The sequence below is a fragment of the Drosophila willistoni genome, assembly GCF_018902025.1.
Source record: "Drosophila willistoni isolate 14030-0811.24 chromosome 2R unlocalized genomic scaffold, UCI_dwil_1.1 Seg167, whole genome shotgun sequence".
Lineage (NCBI taxonomy): Eukaryota > Metazoa > Arthropoda > Insecta > Diptera > Drosophilidae > Drosophila > Drosophila willistoni.
The window spans coordinates 14,475,339-14,502,111 of NW_025814050.1; the positions used below are offsets into that span (position 1 = coordinate 14,475,339).

Genomic DNA, 26,773 nt, shown 5'->3' on the forward strand with positions numbered 1-26,773 from the left:
GCTGGATAGGGGAGTGAGGGGCTGGAGAGGTAGTGAGGCAGGGTGGCATCTGCTCCGGGGCCTTTTCGTGGACAAACTGGACAAATGCCAGTTTCCTTGGGGACTACAAGACATGGAGCATGTAAAGTGTGCAAATGACCAAAAGAGAACCAAAGGCTGAAAGGGGAACAACCAAATGCATCAACTGTAATTAGTGGGTGGCAAATGAACAAACAGTTCCAGAAAGCCAGGAAATGGAATGAAATTTTGGCAGTGGGATGTGGAAATGGATATGCAGTTGAATGAGAATTTCCAGTTCGTTTATACCCAACTCTTGACACGGAAACAAAACATGTTCATACTTAAGCAAATTGTATTTTCTTTTCAAAATATTAACAAAATTATAAAGATCAATGAATTTACGTAAATTTGTCTATTATTTTAAGTGGCTCTTTTAGAAACATAATTTCTACTGTATAGCTGTATTAATGATTTTAAGAATTATTTCTTGGAATTATCTTTTGAATTTATATGAATTTATAAACTGCTTTTTTAGTAGCATTGTATTATTTTTTCATAGAATTTCTTAAAGAAAAGATATACTAAAAAGAAAACCAAAGCTTAATCTAAATTAAGGTTTACTTGGGCACATAAAAAAGTGAAATTTTACACTAAATATGTCACACAAATCAATCAACGAACAAAGACCTTATTATTGAGAAGAAGTTAAGTAACTTAGTTTCACGGTTGTCCAGCCAACGACAAAAAGGAAGCCACAATAACGCCCCAAGTCTTTACCGCAGATAATAACTTCAAAAATAACAATCATCAAAAGAGAGCGTTATCTTTACTTTTTTAAATTTGATTATCAATTGTCAGGAATGAACATACATATATATTTTTTTCATATGTATGTATGTTGCTTCCTTCGCTTCACCCCCTATAAATACAATTTCGAGTGCAATTTTCAATTGGATGTGATGTCAAATTTCAACGTCAACATCATTGTCATCGACGTCAACTAATTGGGTTTTTCGGGTCTCGTCAAAAGTTACCCAGAAACAGGAGAGAAAACAACAAAAAAAAAACCGATACACAGAAATTGCCAGCAGTTGGGGAAAGTGGGAAAAGCGTGGAGAAAAAGATTAAATTTCCTCGTTCCGACTTACAGCTCAGCTGCAAAATAAGAAAGAAAAAAGGGAGAATAAAAAAAAATAATAATAAAATCCTACAAAAGTGAAAATAAATATTGAATTATTGATATACAATATTTGATATATGTATGTATGTGTGAGGGAATGAAAGCTTCGACACGGAACGACGGACGGACGTACGCGTGTCTTTTTGGTGGGTCTGGGGCAATGGAATGGGTATTAAAGCCGGTTGACAGAAATATTTATATGTATATGTATTTCAAAGGGTTTTTACTTAATTTAAAATGCAACTGACAATTTGCCTTTGCTTTTTGATAAACTTGGAATTATATAAATAAATCATTTTTTAAAAGGCTTGTTGATGTATTGGCGACAAAATGTCAAAAAAAGCCTTTTCCCAAATTTAATTTCTGCCACAATTCCGTAAAAGTTGAAATATTAAGCTAAAACTTTTGAGATTTCCAAGACTATAGAGAAAAACTAAACTTTTAACTAAATAGGCAACACAAACTTAACTAAAAAATCACTTCTCTTGATGCCATAGAGGACAGCTTAAATAGCTTTCAAAATTATTTAACTCTTAAGCAAGATCTTAAAATAAAAAACATCAAGTAGTCGTGGCTTACCTTTATTTACCAGAAATGAAATGAAATACTTTTTAATCGTTAAAAAAACTATGCGGATTTAATCGGTGCAAAGACAAATTTTAAATTTTCAGGGCGGAATCGTTTTTAAGAACATCCCGTCAGAAAATTTTGAATTCTTTTTTATTTTGATAAAAAGAAAAATAAAAGAAAAAAAAACCGTCTTGTCTTATTGTCAACGCAAATATTTGTTTGTTTATCTTTTTCGACGCAAGACGCACTTCCACCATATTTCCGAAGGGCTCCACTCTCTTCGCTAAATGTAAGCAACCTCCATGGCCATCCCCTTAGGCTGGGCTCAGCATGGGCTCACTGGGCTTATTTCATTTTACGACGAGTGCGCTTTTTGGGCCTTGGTAATATTTTGCATGTTTGCATACAAAATATCATATTTGCCGAGATTGTTTCATTAAAAAAAAGCAGGTGGTGTTGTATATGTTGTGCACACACACACACACACGCGCAAACGCACACCATATACCATATTTCTTCTTTCTCTTTGTATGCTGCTTCCTAGTACGTGTTTAGCTTTAGCACCTTCAACATTTCCGCATTCACCACCACCTCCCCCCAATCTGCACACATGCGTAGCCCATAAAATGGTCATATTACCAAAATAGAAAGTGGAAAGGAAATTGGTTTTCCCACGCACAAAACAAAAAAAAAAAACGGTACTGAGAATATATATGTATATAAATGTAGTAATATCTCCCCACCTTAGTTGTGTATGCTGAGCAGGTGGACTTCACTGGTATGCTCGTAAAAATTTACCCCATTTTATTCTAGTTATAGTTGTGTGGAGATTCAATGCATTGGTAAGCCATAAAGCCTAAAAGTATGCAAGTGTTTGAGCCGTAAAAACAAGCGAAAAAACATCAGTAGAAAATACACCTAGACCCCGCTTTGCGTCGTTTCGTTTTGCGTTTTTTCGAAGTTGCGTCGCTGCTTTATTAGTACTAATTTTCACTGTGCGTCGTTAAATTCTCGTTGTTGCGTTGTCTTGAGTTCGACTGCTTAACTTTTTTTTCCTTATCAGCCATTGTGGCAACGCCAATATCAACTTTTACCAACATTGCCTTTGAATTTTTGTCAGTTTTACGTTTTTCAACATTGACATCTAGCTTACCTACTTCTGTTTATAATTGCGTCTTGATATCAAAAAAGAAATGTTCGTAGAACAGTGTTTATCCTCCAAACAAATTTCAAAAGCGATGGGTCTGATTGACGAAGCAATGGAGAATTTTTATAAAAAACGATCCTGACAATGACAGAAGTTTTAAGGTATCCCAGGCGGTAGCTGCAAACATCAACTGCTACCAAGAAATTTATTTAAATTTACAAAAAAAAGCTATTCACCATACTCTGGACAAATTTTTGGTGAACGAAGCCACTAAAAACTTATAAAGATAAATAATTGAATAGGTTATTTTGATTTAATGGAAGCAATTTTTTTTTTAATGAATGAATGCAATAATATTTTTGTTTTTAAATGTTTACTTTGTTCAATTTTTCTTTCTAGAAATTAGTATTTTTTATGGCCCGGGAACCTATCTTTGATCTTTCCATGGTTGCCTATAGAAAATCTTAATTCACTTTGCGTCGTTTCAGTTTGCGTCGTGTTTTTTTGGAACGTATCCCCAACGCAAAGCGAGGTCTAGGTGTATTTGCAAAAGCCAACAATTTTTGATAGTATAAAAAAATACTAGCTAATGCTCAAATGCACAACAATTTTAAGTCTTGGATTGCAGCCCAAAATTTTGTTCGCAGAGTACATGATATTAATGGGCAAATATTGGAGTTCAAATTCTGAGATAATATAATAATTTCAAGATGTTTGGAGTAAAATTGTATTATAGTTATTCACAACTACTCACTAGGATATTTTGAAACGTATTATTCATTAAGCCATATATTCGATTTATCACTCAAATTGAATTAAATCTAAAAGATAGCCATTGCAAAGAGTAAAAACTTGTTACTTTATAAGCCAAGCCAAGCTAAAGTTAACCAAACTTCAAATAGAAACTTTAAGATGATTTGCCTGGATTTCTTTCACAAATTGATTATCACTTCCTGAATCGTATGTCCTAGTCTTAAACACCTGGCCATCTGTCCTCCACTTAGTTATAACTTATCTAATACAAAACAAAGCAGGGAAAAAAACCGTTAAGAGAAAGGAAAACACATTGCCAAATTGCGAGTTGATTATCTTCATACATAGTTCGGCATACTAAACAAAAGGCAACAATTATCTTAATGCCAGGTGCATGAAATTAATGTGCTGTAAGCACATTTCAACACAATATAACTAACGAATAGAGAGCAGGGCAAGGCCACGGATAGGGCAGAATAGGACTAAACAAAACAGAAAAGAACTGAACAGGGGACAGGAAATGAGACGATGATGTCGTCGCACTTAATCTGCGATAAAGGCGTAGGCAAAAACAGCAGGAACACAACAGCAAAAAAGAAAAAAAAAAAAAGGTACAGACAAATCACTCTGCATAGGTGTATGGGTGTGTGTGTGTGTGTATATCTAAAAGTCCTGAACGCCCAAACACATTATAAGGAACTCATTGTGGTCCCTTTTTTTTCTTCCCCTTTGCTACCAACTGCTGTTAGATGTCATCTATTTGTATTTTTATGTGCTTTGTGTCAACGAAATAATTGAGTTACTTTTGTGAGCAAAAAAAAAAAAAAAACTGAAGGTGAAATTGATGCTGAAATCAAGTTGTATCCCTAAAATTGAGTTGTGGCCAAGTGAAATGAAGAGTTAATCCAAAGGGTTTAAATTTGTTTTCCAAATTTTAAACAAATTTTAAAGATTACATGAATAATAAATGGATGAACGTTTTTATTCAAACTTATGTTTCCTTAAAAAGATTTTTATCATTTGTGTATCCAAAATGCCTTTCTCTACGACTTTAAAACCTTTTTTAAAGTCAAAAGTGTGTTGTTTCTAGATTAATTAAATTTATACTTGTCAGATATGTTTTTCATAAAATTTGTTTTAAAAAAAACTCATTGCTTGGACAATTTAAAGTTGATTAAAAAAATTCTTGGCTATAGTTTTAAGCTCTTTTTAATTAGAGAAAATGAAAACTCTCCTATTGAAAACCTAATTATTTCACTTATAGTTTTCTGAGTAAGATTTAGTTTTAAAAGAATAATACATACATTTAAGTTGAATGCTTAATGTCAATTCCATAATTTTAGCAGCGGTTGGAATGAGACTAATTATCTGACAATTCTAAACGAATGTAGTATAAGAAATGCAAACAAAAATAACTTAATAATTTCAAGAACATTGTTGTACCAAAAACAATTTTTGGCATATAACAAATTGTGCTGGGAATTATATTTTATTTTTCAAAAAACAATAATGTTTCAAAATCATCACAGCTTATAACCGCTCAAAAATTTAATAAAACCAAATCAACTTTTAATGACATTGGTCCTTGATGATATATGTGGGGGAGGTTGGGAATGAGAGGTGACTTTACTTTGAACTTTTTGCTTGACTTATAAAAAGCCACATACACGCACACATACACACACACATTCACATACAAAACGAACATAAGCAAAAAGCAATTGCGTGTAATTTAATAACAAAATAATAGGAAGCAAAGACTTAGAGACAAAAAACAAAGACTCGACACACACACACAGAAGCCGATGAGCAGAAAAATATACGAGGAAGAGTAAGAGGTGCACATGTGTGTGTGTTTGGGTGTGTGGGTGTGTGTATGTCATAATATGTAATCATAAATTATAGGCCAAGACCTTTGACTCTTGGCATTGTCAACGGTTTCAATTGAGAGTAACGAGTCAAGTATAACGAGTGACGAGTACTTAAAGCGTTTTTTTTCGGCTCCTGCTTAGTAAATTGCTTATGAAATATGTAAAAGTGGTCGCCCCATCCTGTCCCAACCTCCGCAAGTACACCACGCACCCTTTTTTGGGATGAAAATCATCATCATCGTCAGCATCAGCATGATGCTGCTTCTTCTATTTCTTGTGAAACTGCTGTGGGTCGTTTTTTGCTGCGGTTACAGTGGGGACTAGCCTAGCATGACATTGCCACTTAGCGGCTACATTAATGGCAGTGCCAAATGGCTTTCTCTCTCATTCACTCACTCTCACTGTCTCACTTCTACGCACTCCCGTATGTCACTCCCATAGAGGCAACTGAGCGTGTAACGGTAAATAAACTAATATGGTACTGGCAAGAAATGTTATGGGCTACACTGCGTATGAAGATGTACCGTTATGCCTGAATATGTTAGTGTATAGGGGTGTATATGTATTTTTTCTCTTTCTCTCCCTCTCGTTTTCTCTCGTCTCTCTGCTCCTGACTGCATCATGAATATTTAATGTTGACATGTACAAAGTATGCAATATATATAACAAAAGTTGAAACAACATCATGAAAACATGCGAAAACGAATGTGAAGAAAAATTACAAATGTAACAAGAAAGTTTCTTTCTCCTTCTTTTCTTTTTTTCTCTTTTTTGCTTTTCTTTTCTTTTCCCCCTTTTTATTTTTGGCTCGGTCTTAATTCCTACTTGCTTTTGGCCTTGGTTTCAATGAGTGAAATTGACTGGACGACAACGTCAACCGTCGAATGTCGAACATTGTTTTCTTTTCTTGCCTTTTTGTGTTTATTTACTTCAAAAACAAAAAAGCATTGCTACTAGAATGGGCTGTAAAGTGGGGAATATTAATTATTTAGACATTAACAATGCAAATAGTTATAGCGATTGAGTAAAATTCTTAAGGATTTTATATGGCATATTTTTGAAAAAAGTATGTTCGATTTAAAGTTTGCGGGGAAACATTACTCCAAGGGTATTAAAATATTTATTTCTAATTTTGATTAATAACTGCAAAGTGAAATAATACATTTTTTGGGACAATGACGGCTATTATACATATGTGGTATCTATTCTAGTGATTCTAAAGAGTATGACAAATATTACTGTGTTACTTAACAAATTTTAGATGAGTCTATAATCGCAACAATACACATAGCGGGCAAAAGATTTCGATGACTGTGGTATAACAATTCTATGAAAAAGTGTTTTTTATTATTTAAACCAACATTCAATTTATTGAAAATAGTTGTTAAATTTGTATCACACTATTTATTGATAAATTTACTCATTTTTGAATATTATGACTCTATTGATAAAGATTGTTATTACTCTATATATTGTTTTGCATAACCCTTACTTTTTACATATTAGACAAACATTTACACTCTTTCTCTTGCGTTCGTGCTCCATAGATAAGGCTAAAGAGAGGTTAACTCGGCCATTCCAAAAGATTACTTTTAGCAAACTCTTTGATCATATTTTGCAAAAATACTCTCAGCACTCTTAATAATTTAATCAGTCACATTAATGAGAGAAATATGCTTGAGTGTTTGCTCTTTAAGAAAGCCATTTCGGTTTAGTCTAAAAATTGTATTTGCAGTTAGCCCGCAACCGCTCAAGTAGAACAACGTGTTGATCATAACACAAATAAAAAAAAAACTGATAAACTGATGACGCACTATGTGGACTACGTGAATATATGTAAAATTTGTGAAAAAATTTGTAATAACAATTAAATCGGAATGGAGAATATGAATATAAACTGCTTGTTTGAGTTATTCAAACAAATAAAAATCTTATGTGAAACAGAGCATTGTAATTCCGATGAAGTATCTATAAAATATTCGAATCTTATTCAATTTGTAGTGTCAAATGAATGGATACGTAAACAGTTTAGGCATTGGGATGAACAACTTTATAGTGACCTTGCAATACATGAATATGAAGAAAAACAAAAAGAAATTTGTGTTTTGTTTGCTGCAATTTATGCTGCCGTGCATAATTTCACACAAAGAGAAAAGGAAGCAGTATTTACGTTTTGGATAAATAAAATTAAAGAAAAAATTTATTTAGAAAAAATTATATTGCGATATACAACTAACATACATTATGATTACCATATGGAATTTTTCGATGACATTTTGAGGGCAATGGAGAAAAAACCCTTTATAAAACATTTGGTTATAGACATGAAAGGTAAATATGGACTTTTATAACACGAATCTATAACTTATTGTTTATTTCTTTTTCAACTATGTATATATAGACTACACTATGCCGCATTTAAGCAAATTTCGCAATCTCAGAACATTGACTTTAAACGTCAAAATAGACGATATGGAAGATTTGGTAGAACTTGTGAAATCAAGTCCAGACTTGCGTCAACTTAACGTCTGGAATAATGAAATTCGTGGCAGATTGTCCGATATTACTTTAGGTGGTAATACCTTGCAAAATTTAAAAACATTCGGTTTTCTAATGAAGCTTGATGTTGATGCTGTACAATATGCAAATTTCGGAAAATTACCAAAACTGGAACGCCTTAACATAAAAGGCGAACATGAGATCGGTTCATTAAAGCATCTTTTTAATTGTTTTGCAAAACAATCTATCAAAAATTTACGTCATCTTATTTTAAACGATGCCGACTTGAATGATGAAGAGATTCAAATTATCTCTCAGATAAAATCAATAGAAAAACTGATGTGTGGATTCGTTCAACCGGAAAGTATTGCCCAATTGTCACAAATTGATCAGCTAACAAAGTTAATTATACTATCAGAACATGAAGTTTCAGAATTATTACCTCATATACTTTACATTTTAATGTCAACCAAATGTCCGCAAATATTTGTTTCTTTTCATCAAGGAAGCATGCATTACTTTAGAAGCAAAGAATATTTATTATGGGTTATTAAACCATTTGTCATTAATGCATCTGAATATGCTTCTCTTGGCCAATTTACAAATTTGCGAAATTTGGAAATTGCTGCAAAGAATCTTAGGAGTGGCTCCCTACAAAATATATTTAAAGAATTTGCAAACAGAGTGCCACAGACTCTTGAGCAATTGAAAATGACAAATAAAATGTTGACCGATATAGATTTTTGTGATTCTAAGAGTAAAATGGGCTTAAATTCAAATGAGATTATTCAAATTGCGTCTATTAAATCATTGAAAAGCGTCGATTGTGTTTTTAGTGAGATGGTTAACATTGAAGTTTTGGGTCATTTACCGGAACTGGAGGAATTGTCTATTAATGTGCCATCAAGATTAATTAATTATGACACTAAAGGAATTGAAAACCTTATCAGACTACTAGCTTGCAAACACAATTCAACTTTAAAATTCTTAAATATATCCAAACTACCAATTGGTTTGCCTTTAACAATGCAATTATCTGATATTAAATCTTTGAGAACTTTAAAATGCACATTTACAGATAATCGTAGCATAGAATGCCTCAGCGGACTCTATAATCTTGAAGATGTTGAGATAAAATCAAAAGAAGAACTTCATGGTATTTGTGATATAATTTTACAAATTATATCCACAACAAACATTAGTTTTAAAATCAAAAACGCAGTCTCTATAAAAAGTTTTAATGGCGAAACGGAAATAGAATTATTTTTACATAACCAAAAAAGCGTAACTCATTTGGCTCCCCTAGGAAAAGTGCAGAAGTGCCATAGTTTTGTTGTCAGCAATGTCAATATCAAAAATATCAACTTGTTACTTCATTATCTTCCTTATAATGAAAATCTAAAAATATTGCATCTTGGTACATTTGCAATAAATTATGAAGATTCACTTCTTGTACGAAATATAAAAAAATTGGAAAAACTGATATGCGGTTTTTCCGATCCTAAATGTTTTGAAGTCATATTTTCAAATACAAAATTAAAGAAAATTCACATAACTGACAATGAATTTTCACCCCAAATATTTCATTTCTTAGCCAAATCCAATGGAGAAGTTATTATTGATAATAGTTTGCGACGAATAAAGTATTATAAAAATCAAGAAAAGTTAATTCTAGAAAATCAATCATGGCATCGATTTATTTATGATGCCAGTGATTATGGTTTTCTCGGTAAATTGAAAAATGTACGAACTCTTCATATAATTGGTGATAACGAGGAAGGTACTTTAACAAATCTTTTCTTAAATTTGGCATTAACAGGCAGTCTTGAGGAATTGATAATTGAACAATCAATCGATAAAAACATTGATGAGGATGAAAATATTGCCAATACTATAGTTACTATAAATTCTCAAGAAGTGTTGCAAGTAGCAAAAATTGAAACCCTTAAAAGACTTAAATGTGGTTTTTTGAACACCAAAAATATTGAGACACTCGCCCAACTAAAGAATTTAGAGGAACTTACTATTACCAAAATTGAACCTGGCTCCTTACAAATACTTTTTAAGGAATTCTCAAATCAATCACTATCAGATCTTCGTTACGTGTCCATAGAAAGCCAAGAAATAAATAACGATGACTTACGAGCAATCGCCAGTAAAAAGTTGTTAAAAACATTGAAATGTACGATTAACAATATAAATAACAATAATGATAATTTTCCAGAACTACCAAATCTCACTGATCTATGTATAAGATCACAATCCGAGAGCAGAGTATCCAATCAACTTAGTTTATTTACGAATTCTCCTTTGCAGAATGTTGAAATCTTGGGAGATCCGTTAGATGATCAAGATATGTTAGCATTGGCAGAGTACAAATTATTAAAAAGTTTGCATTTTAATTTCAGACAATTGCAGAGCGAAAATAATTTGTTTGCATTCAATGAACTGGAGGAACTATATATTAAATTTAATGATGAATTTTATTTTATGGAAATCCCATTGAATTTTTTCACATTTTCGCCAAATATTAGAAAACTAGTTCTAAGAAATATAACAATTAAGTGTACAGATATTACGAACATTTTAAAATTAACAGCTTTAAGATCTCTAGATTGTAGTCTCGATATTAAAGAGAATACAAATTTGGATCGACTTGCCAAACTTGAGGAGTTGATAATCACACCTCAAGAAGATTCTCTTAAAATTATTCTTCAATTTTTAACCGCAAATGGATCAGCGAGTCTTAAGCATTTGGTCATTTATGAATCTCATTTGGACATGGAGGATTCTCTTCAACTATCAAATATGATATCATTGTTAAGATTGGAGTGCAGATTTCTTTATGATGATTCTCTGCACCATTTAACAAAACTCAAGAACTTGGAAATATTGACCATTACCGATTTAGTAAATCGTAAGGATATTTCGAATTATCTCCTAGATATTATGAAAAATTGCACCAAACTGCAAACAATTGACTTTTCCGATTGTGAAGCAGATATCAGCTGGGATTTTTTTTATAAAACTTTGGATTTATTGAAAAGTTTTAGAAATCCAGATGAAGAAAATCCATTACATATGGGAGTTCCTTCAGGTCCAAATATGCATAAATATAATGTAAGTATGTAAATAAAGTTTGTAATTTTACTTTAATTTTAATAACTATATAATGATTTTGAAGCTTTTTGAAATGGTTAAATTCCTTTTTTTTTAAATAATTGAAAACTCCAGGCAACGCTACTAAAATAATATTTCTAGTTTTATGTTTACATAATCCTAATTGCAATCAGTATGGGAGATTATAACCCTTCGAACATATATGTATCAGAAATTGAAAAACAAATTTTTTTTTAGATTTTCTTTAATAATTTGTATTTAATACTTAAAATTATTTATACTTTCAGCTGTTATCTGGTGAACAACAATATTTAAAGATTCTTCAATTCTAAAAATCAATGATAACTTTCCGCTGTATTTTAGATACATATACTACTGGATTTAAAAGGTTATACATAAATCAAAACTTACTAAAATTACATAATTTTTAGATCTGTTGTTTAAGAAGTATTCGCTTCTAATTCTACCAATTATGTGTTTGTCTAACAGATATCTGATGCCCTTTTTAATATGAAGCGGACGTAAATGTTTGAGCGAAAATCCCAAGACAATATGGAGGGCCGCCCAGGTTTTCTACATTTCACTCATTATATTATATATGTATCATATATACATATGTATGTATATGGATCTAATCTAAGAACCACAAAAACAATTTAACGCTTTAATGATAATGATGTATGAACAAGTAAAGAAAACAAAACGAGAAAACACGGTTGTTGCACACGTGTATGTTAGATTTTGGCCAAATTCATGATGTGGTGGGTTGGTGGGTGGATGGGTTGAACGGCGTTGGGTAAAATTGGGTGATGTTGGCCGAGAAGGAGGTGTGGCCAGTCGCTTAACAAGCTAATGTGCTTTTAATGGTTCCATCGTGAGTCTACGACTGATTATGTTAGAAGAGACCAGAGCAGAGAGTAGAGGAGAGCGAAGAAGCGAGTAAAATACACAAATAATTAAAATTAATTATCTTGCAATTAGTTTACGATTTACTCATTAAGCCGAAAGGTTTGCCCCAATATTCTACACGCACAGTGGGAGACAATTTTCTTTTGTAAGCATTGTTGATGATGACTGATGTGACACAGAGAAAAAAAATAAAACAAAACAAATAAAACAATAATAATTATGAAATTATTACCAACTAACATTTCAATTGAGTTATATATATATACATTATACACACACGCATACCTACATACGTTTATAATATATGTACTTATTTGATTTATGTGCAAACACAATTTTATCCCACGCTCCAGACTAATGACATTTATTACGTTTGGGGACATTTTATTGACACTTAACATACACGCATTCAAAAACAATTCACATGGTTTTTCTTCGCCCATTTGATTTATGCAGCAGCAATCAGAGACTACAATGATTACCGAAATGAAACCCTGTGTTTATTATTTGTTCATCAAACATTGTCGTGCAATCGTAACTAATTTTAGCTTAAACGATTTACCAAAAAGAACTCCATCATTACTGATTGAAATGATTAGTTTGCGTTGTTTAAGAAATTTTTGTATTAACTTCTTTGGAACTCCGCTTTTCCATATTAATCATTAACTCTAGGTATATTTATCAATAGATATCTTTAAACTTTTAGTTGTGGTGTTTTAATTAAGATTTTAATTATACTAAATTTTAATATCAGAAGACTCGATTGTATTTGCAATACTCTTTAAGTACGTAATTTTAACTTGACTTTAGCTTCTTCTACAACCGTAATTATTGCCGATTCGGTCGAGAAAATGTTAATGGGATACCCACTCAAAAAAAGGATAGAACTTTTTATTATATTAAATAAATAATTAAAAACACACAAAAAAACTCTTGCCCATTTTTATTAGATCCAAAGCTACGATTTTTGCTCTTAAAACTAAGCAAACGACCACAGAGAATTTAAGGACAAATAATCTTTGTGTGTTAATTGTTCAGATATATCACAAACAATCCAGTTAAACACATCGATATATATTTACATGAACATCTCTAGCACCTAAAATCTCTCACTAAGATACTTTTGTTAACCTACCTTTAGTGATTTTTGAACGCTAACCATAATTACAACCTTCTATCATTGCTTACTGCAATTACCATATTTTTCACTTATTAAGCTCAATTTTGAAATGAAAATCAAAAAGTTTCAAGTTTAGTTTTAACTTTGATATTGATGATTTTCTTTTCCTTTTCACTTTTTTTTGGTTTATTTTTGTATTTTTTTTTTTCTGAGAATTTTATGAAATTAAATCTTGTGCATCTTTGGGGCATCCTGTTTCTTGTTGTTGTCCTGGCAAAGTACTTAACTGTCTGCTTATTATTAAAAAGGCAGCTTAAGTGGCAAAGTCAAGCTAATTGAATTAACTTTTACCCTCTATCCCTTATTACCGTCGTCGACCTCTCTGTACTGTTGCGACTCGAGAACCTTGTGTTGTTTGGTGCGTGAAAAGGGCACAAAATAACAACATCTAAAATAAAAACAACAACAACAACAGCAACGAAAAACAAGTTACGCTAATGTTGATAAAGTGCCGCCAACTCAAAGAGATTTTACAATATTTTTTAGCCCATCCAAGAGTTTGGGGGCCACTACCTCTGATTTCTGTAAAAGAAATAAGAAGCCAAGAGAGCAAAGAAACCACCGAAAACGATGAATTGAGATAAGATTTTAGTCAGAGTTTATATGGACTACAGAAATGCCCTGTTATGACACGAAACACAAAACTAAAAGACAACAGATACAAAAATGAATACAACCTTTTTAGTTTTTTTTTTTTAACAAATATTTATTCTTATTTTAAAGCAAGACACATAATTTTCGACCTTCAAGTTATACAGGTTCTTTTCCACTTTCACTTTATTGTTCGATATTACAAAATTTTGGCAAACTTTCCGCATTGCCCGAAAATCACTCACGTAGTGTCCGTAGTATTACTTCAATAAAGCAACAACAATTTGGGTGTGGAGGTGGGGGGTGAGAAAAAAAGGGTTCTTAATGCAACGGTCGTGTTCTGGTAAACACCCTTCAAGTTGCTATCTTGGCTATCGGTTTACGCGCTATGCTTCGTTAAGTGCATTTTGAATTTTTAATGTTGAGCAAGCGAACGAAGCGACGAAGGGACGAAGGAACAAACGATAAAGCGAACGCGCGCCGTTTTCCTTACAGAAACTTGCACACAAAGAGGATGAAAAGTGACTATCAGGACGAAAGCTTAAGCGAGGTACCTCAAAAAGAGCGAGTGAGAGGGTCTGATTAATTCGCTTTATTAAAAAACCATACACCAAGAAATGCGTAATACTTTTTAGCACTCGGCCATGCGGCAGGCGGCAGACAGGAAGCATCAGGAGGAGCAGGCAGGCAGCAGCAGTCAAAGCAGCAGCTGCTAACAAAAAATAATCAACACAAATTACACGGTGCACATAAATATTCAAGGGGAATAGTGAGAGAGAAAAAGGGGAAAAGATTCAAAAGAGTGTTCAAGCAAGAGAGGGAGTGCGAGAAGGATCGGCAGCGGGAGCGGGTTATTGCGAACCCTAGGCCAATTAATTTTTAATCTACACTAAACATTGCAACAAATTTTGTGAACCAAGCCAAGCTGTGAGCCAAAGACAAGCTGATAAAAAAAAGTTCTGTTCTTTTTTTCGTTTTGTTTTTTGCGTATGTTTGTTAAAATATTTGCAGGATACCACGGGTATATCAGAAACATACGGAAAATAAAGCAATAACTAGACTAACAAGATTCTTACTCATGAAGCCTTTTTTTGAAGGTTAAGTTTTTAGACTTAAGATTAGATTTGGGTAGTTTAACAACCTGATATAAGCAGTTGCATAATAATTGAGTTAAATTGACCTTCCTCCTAAACCAAATGATATAGGAGATTTCCTAATAATTCTATATTCCAATATTTCTTCTTTTTGTTTTGAAGGTGTCATCAATTGCAGTTTTTCATGCAACATCAACTAGTCGTACCTTTTTGTTGCAATTGTAACCAATATGAGATGCCACCTACCAGTTGTCGTGCATAGATAGGATATAGTATTCCTCTTACGCTAGCGCTTTCTTTTTCATGATTTGCAAAAGTGCCAACAGCAGTGTAAAGGATTTTAGCCCCAAGCCAAGGGGATTAATAAAAGGATTACGCAGCGGAAAATGCCAGCTGTGATGCCAGTCGAGAAAAAGACAGAGAGAGAGAGAGAGAGACATAGGACTTGGCAATGCCAATGCGGATGAGAATGAGGATTCGGATACGGATGTGGATGGCGGCTACGAATGCTGCTGATGGCAATTTGTAGTACCACTTGCCGCCTAGATAGTAGGGAATATAGTAATGGTGTTGGTGGTTGCAGCTGGAATTGGTGTGGGTGGGTGTGGGCAGATAACTTGCAGCAGGCTAATTGCATTTCGCCTTGCCAACATTCAAAGGCAGCTGCAGTTTTTCGGGGGAGCTGTGTTTGGTTACATACATACATACATACATATACATATATATGGCCTGGTCATATATTAAAAATAATCCATTCGATATCTGTTTTAATACTTCAAATTTATAGCAGCTCGAAACAGTAACAGGCAGCAATACCAACAGGCAACAACAGCAACTCTCTGTCATTTTGAAGGGCTTTTAGCCTGGTATTTTATTGCTTAAAGGATATGCAAAAACATCAGCGTATATGTGCATATAAACGATGTAAACGAGAGGTGTTTCAAAAGAATGTAATAAATTAAAAGACACCACTGAAATATCGAATGCTCGCCTTGACCAATATATATAAAATATATTGCAAAACCAAATTAACTTAAAAATATAAATAAAAGGATTTTATAATAAAACTATGAAAGCAAAATACATTCATTTCTCAAAGATACTTTTTAAAACCCTTTTTTTTAATTCTGGTCGCCAAATATATACCTCATATAATTCGATCTATAAAACTTGAAATAAATAATGGTGTAAAAATATTTTATCCTTTTAATATTTTTTAAATAACCTTTCTTCAATAAACTGCAGAAATATTTGTACAAGTAAGGTATGTATACTTATGAAACATTGTATTTAAGAATAATAAATCATATTTTTAAGATTGTATACTGAATCGGCCTGTTATATTTCTAACATGGGTTTTCACATGTTTTCTAATCCAGTTTTCACACAGATGGAAGCCGAGATATTGCCGAAATGATGTATGTGAGGATTATAGTAGATCGGTTTTTGCTTTTCTTTACATATATTCCAATTTTATACAGATTTTTACTCTGTTTACTGCCGTGTCACTTCAAAATTTTTCATGAAACTCATATATCTGAATACAAGTTAGAATTGGACATGGTTTCCTTTTATAATTATAACTCTATTTGTTTGGTTCATTTTTGTTAAAGTTCTATTTATTTTCGTTTGTAAGAGCCCCTCTAAAAGGATTCGTTTCTATTGGTTCACAGGATAATTGAAGCATTTAATGAATGTGTCAATCAAGTTCTTACCACACAAGCTGCCAGGTCTAACATTAACTAATATAACTAATGTATATGAAAATATTCAAATTTAACTTACTTGCTGCGAAGTACATTATTTACTGAGATGTTTATCATCTGAAATAGATAAAGGAATACAGACTTTAAATAAATCATAATAATATTGTTAAAAATTGCAAATTTTAAACTTATTTAGGTATTACTTGACAACTGAACAGTTTTTCGGTTGACTAAGCCACATCAAGTGATGGGCCTGTTCAAGCTTTTCAGCCTTAACTTTTTCGTATTAGCCTTAACTGCAAAGTAAGTCCATGCACTTTGCATTTATTTTACAACTCACAAAACCACCCATGATGGATAAATATATATTTTTTTTATGGCCTGTCCCATTTTAATAATAACATTTGTCTCCGTTGCGGTGGTTGGTTCTGGTTGCTGCTGCTGGTGGTCTTCCTTTTTTTTCCATTTTATGGTGTAATGCCTCAACGACGCTGATTTGCTTACAATTGACATAACGACAACCATTCATTCATATGAGATCATATGAGTTATATGTTATAACTCAAGGGCTTAAGCAGCAGCAAACCACGAAAGGCAAAGCAATGCGCAGATAAGCCGCACTCAATCAGCATAAAAGTATGCTATGCTAAGACAACAAGAGTAAAAAAGAAAACCCATCCGCTGGGGGGATGGAGGCGTTGGTAATTTTTTTGTTTCTTTTGGGAATGTTGCAGGTGGAGTGTGGTGTGGCAAATAGCAAAGCAGCTGCCGTTAATCACAGAGAACTGCAACAACAACAACAACAACAACATCAACTGAGGAGCTACTTCTGCTGCTGCTGTTGCAGAGAGAGAAAGAAATCTAAATTGGGACTTGCCACACGCACGCATTTAATTAAAGTAAAAGCTTTGGTTTTTTATGGTATTTCGCTTTGTATTTTGTGTTTTTTTTTTTATCCTTTGGCTGCGAAATGCAAAACTTGTTGGTGTCAGGGGATGCGTTCATCAGACCGTTCCGTCCGTTTGCTGCACCGGGTAATAACGTGCAATTTATATGCATTCCACTTGCGACCAAATCAGAGAACGAGAAAAAGGCACAGTAGGCCTAAGCGTAAAATCTAAATTAGAGAGGTAAGAAAAGTGCATATTTCTTAGTATGAATTTTTATGAACAACTAAAATGTTATACTCATCTCCCCATACTTAGCCCCTCACAATCTCAGGGTACCACTCAGTTCATTTTGTGCTGAATTTGTTTTTCTCATTCATTGCATTTTCATTTAGCTCACGTTGAGCTCATCCTTTGCATATTCATTTGAGTTGAGTTTCTTCTCCTCTTGACTTTTTACACTCAACACATTTTTAGCTCATCTCCTCTCAGCTCTGGTTTTTCTTTCATCTCATACATTTTCTACTCAGTTCATTTCTCCACAATTTTCACTCTCCTCTATGTTAGTTCATTTTTATGGTAGAACGGATGAACACAAGGGACAACGAAGAAAACTCTCCAAAAGACTTTGTATGGTTAGAGGGGTTGGTAAAATTTTAAGGGTGAAATATCCTGAAACTTATGTCCTCTTTATGGCAACTTGCATCTTCAAAATTTGATTGCTTCTATAAAACAGTATTGTATACCAAAGGATAATTTTACTGTGGAGAACGAAACTGTTCTTACAGATTTGTATTTCAACTGTTATATTCAACCGTTATATACAAGTAGAATACTGTTCTATTGATGGAAGCCAATGAATCGTATACTTGTTAAGTATAGTCTAAGGTATAACAAAAATCTTAGTGTTATATATATCAAAGGATATTTTTAAGCTATAGAACGAAACCACAGCTTATTGGTAGTAATTAAAGTATTATATCAGATTTAATTTTAATACTGTTCTACTCAGTGGGACGTATGAATCTTATATTTCTGTTCTACAAAATATTAACAAACATTTTTAATGGTAGAGTTCTTAGCTAAATATTAAATGTTGCAAAAAGTGTTATATCTTGTCAAAATTTCATAAAGGTTAAAAATATAATAGACTATTCTACGTTCTGTTGGCATTGATTGTTATAAAATAAGAATAGTATAGTTATTGTTAGCATATAACACTTGGTAAAAGAAATATGTTATACTGTCTACTTAACGAACGTTGCAAGTGTGCGAATTTATTATAACACTTGAATATGTTATATAGAGTTTCAAGTAAATATTGTTACAGTGAATATATTGTTTTAGTAAATTTTGTTATAATCCACATGCTTTTTCTACCTTTTCCGAACAACGGAGCATAACACTTTATGAAGATTTTTTTGAAGTTTTCATCTGCATATTGTTATTGAAAAGAAAATCCTGTGGTATATGTATATGTAGAGAAGAAAAGCTTTTGTCTGTTATACAGACTTTTTCCTATTTTTTCAAACTATATCCTTGTCTTTTCAAAGCTTCAGGTAGTTTTTACAAAGAAATGTATCTAGTTTTGAGTATAAAAGAAATTCGTTAATATGCCAAAAAATATTTTGACATTTTGTTAATTTTGTATCGTCAATTCGCCGTATAATACATTTCCAGTATTCTAAAAGGACAAAGCTTTACGGCAAATACAACTTAAAAGTTACTACCATCCTTTATGTAAGCTTTTGTCATACAGCTTGTCTCTGCAAAGCTTAACAAGTCTCCAATGAAAAGCCTTGAAACAGGACTTTAAAATAACATTCCAACCATAAATTATTTGATAACATTAAATTTATGGCGTTTGAGACAAAAACATAGAATACATAAAGACTTTGAATAAAATTATATAAAAAACTCGAAGTGGACAAAGGCATGGCAAATATTGCTCAACAACAACATTTTATCACAATGAAATTTTTTAAGAAATTAATATGTGCCTCGATGTGTCATCGAGTGTCTTACATTTGGGGCTTAATGCGTAGGCCTTGTGCTTGTAGTGAGTTGTGGGCCAGTAAGCCAATTTGATAACAAATATTGACTGGCAGCCAATTTAAAAGAGGCCAACAATGAGTTTTTTGAACCTAAGAGTACGTTGTATGTATATAAGCATTTTGCATTGAAACAAAACGAGACTACCCCAAGGCGTTTTGAGTTATGTGAAGGACAAGAGGCTTCAAAATTCTTAGGCAAATTCTTCATTAACAATGTTTCATAAAAAGATAAGAAATATGAAAACATTATCAATACATTTCATGGGTCAATCGTTTTTTATTATATTCTATTGATAAGAATACAAAATATATATGAGAAGCGGGTTTACTTAACGCGGTTTATTATAGTTTACACATACCTTTTAACGAATTAAGGATTAACATTATAAGCACCGCAAATTGTAAACTCTTGCCATATACATAGTGAGAACTTATAATTTGTTAATTTATTTTGGGAACTGTTAATATAAGAAATATATAGAAATGTCTAACTTAAACTAATTTTCCAAATGATAAAAAATTGTTGTAACGATTTAATAAAAATTTATGATAAATGTCTTAAAGACTTAAGATAACATGGTAAAAACAACCGACTGAAGACCGAAAATTACGGCACTTATGAGTCAGTCTCGAAAACGAGAACAGAACTGAAAGTTGGATATATTTTAAAATACTTGTGTCTTGCTGAACACTATATATATTGAAGAGATATTTCTTTCACTATTTAGCTTCTTTCGTTAGTTTGTTTGCTCGTTTATGTAGCTCAATGCAGGCCAAATGTAGGAAATATGCATAAGTTTGACACAGTTTTTATCTATTCTCAAAAAATATAATTCAACTAAATTTGTTAATCCAAATGAAATCGGTCAGGCTATATTAAACTGAAGTACTATTGTGATAAGTATTCTTGTTTTATGCAAATTGCATACCAACTACATTCATTAATAATCTTGCTTGTTGTACTCTTACTATCTGTTAACTCTTGTAGTTTACAAATGAAGGTAACATTTTTAGTACACCAATCGGATCGTACATTGCATGATCATCATGGAAAATGAGGGAGATTTGCTCCCAAAAGTATGCAATAAGAAGTTTAAGAATTGGTTCTTTGAAGCCTATTAAGAAGTTTTCGAATACTCTGTGGATAAAGAGATTTCTTCTAAGCAAACATTGCTTGTGCCCAATTTTTAAGCTAAAAGGCATACTAAAAATAAAACCGTTACAAATAATGAGTACTTTTCCAGCCAATTGCAAACTTTAAGGGGAAAATTACCCACATTTCACAGTCCAATGCATCTTTAGCAAAGGTCAGTAATATATTTATCAATGTTGGTTTATTTCTTTTTGGTGAATTCTTAACAACACTAATTAAAACATTACTAAAATATTTCTTAAAATTTATACAAATATTCTCAACGTTTTCTTGGGCTAGGGACCTCCTCAGTGGCTACTTTTCCTTTGTAAAATAAAATCAAAATTGCAGGCGGTATAATCAAATAATATGCATTACCCCATTTAACCCAATTGTGAGATGTCGCCAAAAACTGAGAACATTCACAAAATGACATTTTAAATGCGGCACGTAGAACTTTTCATTTATTTTCCCCCGAAATAAGAAGTATCTATTTAAAATAATGTCTCTCATATTTCTAATTGCTTTGGCTTAGGTCAAAAATCCGTTTTCTAACAAAAAAAAAAGAAGTATTTTTCCACCACCTTCATTTTCGTGTCCCCTCCTCCTCAATTCTCAGAAAAAGAAAGGAAAACAGAACAGAACAGATTTAAATCACCAAAATAATCTCACCCCCACAATAGAATAGAAGCAGGACAGATTTGAAGGCAAAGCTGGTCAATGACTGCCAGTCCACTCACCCTCACCCTCAACCCTCCCTCTAACAATCTGCAAGTTGCAAAAATTATGTCTACACTACACAAAAATGCATAGTTAAAATGAATATTCTTAAAATACTTGGATGAATGTAACTACTTTTTTAGTCTCGAAAGTGAATTTCAATTGTACTCAAAGCTATTCAGATATAGAACACCATATAAAGATTGCAATTAATCAGCTAAACTTATATATCTACATATTATATGAGTGGATGACACTATAATACTTTGGTTAAGCAATTAATACTCATATTCGATTGCAGTAAACAACTGAATTCAGTAAACTTTAAAGAATTGGGACTGAAAGAATAACACTTGGAAAGTGAATAAAAGAAAACTCGGTGACGAGTTTGAATCCTAATTCCACCGTTTTTTAAGTCATTTGTTTGTAAGAATATTATTGAGTGGGTATTTGTTACATTCTTTTTTTTAACTCCTATTGAGTAACAATAAGTGCCTTTTACTTCATTTATTTCAGTTTTAAGGCTTATTCATTCTATTCATTATTATACTGAATGTCTTAAATGTGCGTTAAAAATCATTCAAGAAGCTTTCTAATTTATGGACAAGTATTATATCTGTGAATAAGTCGGTGAAAAGTCGTTGAAATTTAATTCTATTACTATTCGTGACGAGCATTTTGAATATAACATTACCAAAAGATGTTTCGACTGCGTCTCTCTAGATATTGTGAAATACAAATAATTCGAATCAATGTTGCATTTGTTTTGTACTTACTCACACAACAGTCAATCGAGATAAAACCAATTCGAATATGAGAAAGTTTCTTGGCTTAAATATTCATAATAGATTTAATAACTCAAATAGTTAACATTCTTGCTGACTTCTAAAAGAAACAAATGTATACATACATAATGAAATTGGTAATTCGTAATTCCAGATCCCTTGTTAGTCTAACCGAATTGATTGATATTTTTTTAAGTGTATATAGAGCAAAATGTAGACACTATGTCAAATATCTCATTAAATAGAGCACCCTTAAACTGAAAATGTGAAAATTCAAAGTCATTTAAGTAGAGGAAAATGATGGGGTGAATGAATATCGGCAAGCAAGCTTATTGATTACCTAACTAAGAACAAGCCTTAAGGCTAAAAACGCAATAAGTAAATTCCTCTGTATCTCTTGTGACAAGCCATTTGGCACAATGTCTCATAATTGGCAACTAATGGGTAAACGAAGAACAAGAAGAAAAACTGAAACTGGAGGGCAAAATTTTAATTTCCACAGAAATGAAAATGAAACACTTTAAACCAAAAGAGACTCTGTCTCTTTTTCTGTCTCTCTCCCTCTCTCTCTCATACTCTTTGTGATAGTAGCAGCAGCTTGGTAAAGTTCTTTCGGCAATTAACTTGCCGCACATTAAATGATAAAAAGAGAAAAGAAGCAGAATGAAAGAAGGAAAAAACAAAAAATTCACTGAAATCTGCCCCAACACAAAGAAACGATGAAGTTTGGACAAAAGGCAATGAGTAACAAAAACAAAAGAGCGCACTGGGAGCACACTTGCAATTTAGGTCAAGCCAAAAGGATAATGCGGTTCGCGGCTTTTTCTTTTACTTTGCCTAACTCCTTCGACTGTCACACAGAAACTTTTGTTTGCATCTCCGTTTTCTCTCTCTCTCTACTGTCTCTCTTTCATTGGTGCATTCGTCTTTTGGTTGGCTTCGGAAAACTTTGCATCTTGCAGTAAGTTGCAAATATACAGAAGGAAAAACCATCTACAATTGTATACCTATTTATTTATTTAAATACACAATATATATGTGTATATCTAACAATCTGAGACCAAAACGTTTATAGCTTTTATCTTTAGCAGGACAATGGATGCTTCAAGCAAAACTGCAAATATATAATAATATAATATACATAAATTATAATATTTCTATCTATATTTCACGCTTCTCGTGGAGAGTCAAGAAAATCTAAACTTTAAAGTTTTTCGCTCATTTTAATAGTCCTTATTTAATATTTTACGGCTGCTAATATTTGTACTATTTTGTTGGTTTATTTTTTATAACTTCTTACATTTTAATTCAAGAAAAGCGTCGAAGGCATAGGAGCTAATACTCTTATGTTTATTGTTTTATGTTTGTTTTGGTCTAGTATTAATACTCTAACATTGTAATAAATAAATAAATAAAAAAGAAAAGAAAAGAATACACTTCTAATCATCTCTAAATGTAACTACTTAAATTTTGTTCTCATTAGCATTTAAAATAAAAAGTAAAAATCCAGGCCAGACGGACGGGCAGACTATATATGAACTCATTTCATCGTTCTGATCAAAAATATAGGTATACATATATACTTTATATGGTCGGAGATGATTCTTTCTATTCGTTGCTCACTTCCGGCCAAAATTAATATACTCTTTTGAAAAGAATATCTAGGCACTTAAAGTATAAAAAATCGACCTAATAATCTAAAAAAGTATCAAAAATCTTCACAAAGTTTGTAAAAATCATTGAAAGGGTATTAACATCAATTCAATTCAACATATTTTGTATGTACGTATTTTAAGGTACCTTAACTGATTAACTAAATTGTTTAGTGCAGTATTAATATCAGAGGGTATCTTTCTATATACATATATATCTATATCCTTTTCAGTCGCTTTAAAAAGTATTCTCTTTGACTGTTTGGACCGATTAATAATCTTAATTTTTAAAAGTAGAGCGCAATAAATTATTTGATAAAATATTAAATGAAAAGCAAGACGAACAAATAATATTAAAGACAGCGAATAATTAAAAAAGGAAAGACAAAAAATGTAAAGAAAAGATTAATTATCATTTCGTTAAAGAGAAGGATTCATGATGGAGATGGAAAAAGGGCTTTAGGAAATAAGGAATCTGTAGAACGAATACGAAAGGAAAGCAGAATTGAAAATTGCATCACTAGTAAAAAATGAAAATCAAGAGAAAATCAATTATTTTCCTTTTATAAATATCAAAGAAACTCATTGATTAAGTTGTGACAATATTGCATTGGCAAATGATCAAATTTCTTTAAAAGAAAATGTTTAAATAATTAGAAAGACTTTAATTTTTATTTTTCAAGACAAAATGTGAAGCTATTAAAGAAAAAAAACACTCGAAGTCTTGTTTATATATGGATCTGAGTTTTGTTTATAGTTTCATATTCTTTTTTAAATGAAAATTGAACTCTTTAGATGATAATAATTATCATTTACTGAAATTTCACCTAACATTTGCCCCTAGAGGAAGACCCCAACCCGCCCTCAGACTCTGTGTTAACACAAATTCGAGCAAAGCAACCACAAAATAATATGGGTATTTCCCTTCAAAAAGATTAATTAATTTGATAGTTTTTTCTCTTGTTGTGCATAAGAAAGCAAATTGAAATGAATCAGATTGGTAGATAAGCAAAAATTTATCTTAAGAGGGTATATAATTGTAAGAGTATAACAATTCCTTTAGATTAAAGCATTTAAATGCAAACCACTTGATTATAAAACATACATACATACATATATAGTATAAGTTTAAGCTATGGATAGTCGAAGTGAGTCCACGCTACTATTTTCTTTACCCCTTCAAACTAAATGTTTGTCTGACTACACAAATTACTAAACATTAGTTTAAATTACAGAGTAGTTGAGCAATTAATTCTAATCAAAAGCAGTCACCAGATATACATATGTACAGACAAAGATTGAAAATATTTTTGATATAGCTTCAAAGATTTGCTTCTTATGGGTAAAGAGAGCCGAATAATTATTCAAAAACGGATTCAAAAACCTTCTTGCCTACATGATAGATTTCTTGTCCATATGTTTCTTATTTTATGGCAATTTTGTTTTATCTATAAACTGAATTGTGTTTCTGTCTGAAAACGCAAGTTATAACAATTAACTGTTGGAATAATCCAAAATAATTTTGAACTAAATTTAAAAGAAAAATGTTTTGTATTTAAAAATCTCTTTGTCTTATAACATAAATAAGCAAATACGTCACAAAGATGCATGTATTAGTCATATTTGAGAACTTTCAATGGATGGGGAAGAGATGTCAAAGAAAATCTCAACGACTTGAAGAATCTTTCTTTCTTTAAACAATTTCAGTGTAAAATCTCACATGATGTAAGGGAGATGTCCCTTTATTTTAATTCCGATAGGAATTATTCGAAGCCAAAAACTTTTTCTGAACTAAATTCATTAGTCTCGAATTAGAGTTTAAGGTAAATTGGCGTTTTTGTTGTTGATCAGCATAAAAAAACAAATTATTAATCCTGTTTGGTATCAAATACAATTGGCCATCGACCCAATCAGTTTGGTACCCAAACATTAAGAATGAGAATTCCAATTGGAATTGCCTTGTTGCTGCTGCTGCGTGCTGCAGTGGCAGTGGCCGAAGCAGAGGCGGTGGCAAAACTTCTTCAATTGGACCGCACACACACACACACACACACACACAAAATTTGTTTGTTGTTGTTGTTTGTTGTAGTTTCGTTGTTGTTGTTGTTATTATAATATGTATTAGTTTATGTTGTAAACTGGCTACAAGTCCGCCTACGCACAGCTCTCTTTTTGGCTTACGACGCTTGGGCAAACTGAAACCGCTCTATGGACCCGTTTTTCTACCAGCGTCTGCCCAACAATAACAAAAGCAAACACACAACATACATATAGACATTGGATTTTTTTTTTCTTTTGAGACTGACCCATACACATGGTTGGAGTTTTCCTTTTTCTTTCAATTCTTTTTTTTCGTTTTTTTGGTAATTAAAGACACAAATTAAAAAACTTACAAACAAATCGATTTTTTTTATACGCCGCACACACACACTCGCAAACACACACACACGCCGCGCGTAGTCGGTGCGTAAAAAAAAAACGCCGACACTTGCTTGTGCAACAGAGGCAATAAAACATTAACGTTAGAAACCGTTACACGCACACATAGTATAAATGATTAGATTCTTCACACATTGTTGGTGCATTTTTTAGTAATTTTTCATAGATAAATGCATTATGTAGCATTAAAACACAGGCAGAAAATGCAATTTTAACTTGCTTTCGTGTGGTTCAACAAAAACGAACTGATTCGCCCAAGACGAAGCGGAACTAGTTGCAACTGAACAAACAGCTGTTTGGCCACAAACCAGGGCTGCCTCTTCACACACACACACATGCATACATATATAATAGTATAGCAGTAGTAACTTTTGTTTAACAACTTTGTTTTTCCCTTATTCAAAAATATTACTTACATTATATATATATTTAATATTTTGAGTAGTATAACTTGTTGGATATGTATTTTGTTAGTTGCGAAATT

General features: G+C 32.2%; 1 protein-coding gene and 1 long non-coding RNA gene across 3 annotated transcripts in view; one reads left to right on the forward strand and one right to left on the reverse strand.

Annotated features, from left to right (window-relative positions):
- The window catches only part of LOC111518598, a 44,782-nt gene extending 18,516 nt beyond the window's left edge, over positions 1–26,266 (reverse strand). Inside the window, exons 1-2 of one of the 2 annotated variants that reach the window (XR_002724010.2) lie at positions 26,244–26,266; positions 16,700–16,737 (exon numbers count right to left, since the gene is read on the reverse strand). This is a non-coding gene — a long non-coding RNA (uncharacterized LOC111518598). Of the gene's footprint in view, positions 1–16,699; positions 16,738–26,156; positions 26,181–26,243 lie in introns of those variants that run through there. The other variant, XR_006954191.1, reaches the window with a different exon arrangement.
- LOC111518597 lies at positions 7,268–11,775 on the forward strand. The gene is made up of 4 exons (XM_047010781.1): positions 7,268–7,852; positions 7,923–11,140; positions 11,428–11,528; positions 11,630–11,775. Exons 1-3 carry the CDS (start codon positions 7,399–7,401, stop codon positions 11,470–11,472), a joined length of 3,717 nt encoding a protein of 1,238 aa, XP_046866737.1. The 5' UTR covers positions 7,268–7,398; the 3' UTR covers positions 11,473–11,528; positions 11,630–11,775.
- Positions 26,267–26,773: the final 507 nt, after the last annotated feature.

What these genes read in the sequence shown, in the direction of transcription:
- LOC111518597 (XM_047010781.1), top strand. Translation starts at nt 7,399, where the DNA reads ATGGAGAATATGAATATAAACTGCTTGTTTGAGTTATTCAAACAAATA. An exon ending in TTTGGTTATAGACATGAAAG is followed by an intron (nt 7,853 to 7,922) that starts GTAAATATGGAC and finishes ATGTATATATAG; the next exon opens with ACTACACTATGCCGCATTTA. An exon ending in CAAATATGCATAAATATAAT is followed by an intron (nt 11,141 to 11,427) that starts GTAAGTATGTAA and finishes TTATACTTTCAG; the next exon opens with CTGTTATCTGGTGAACAACA.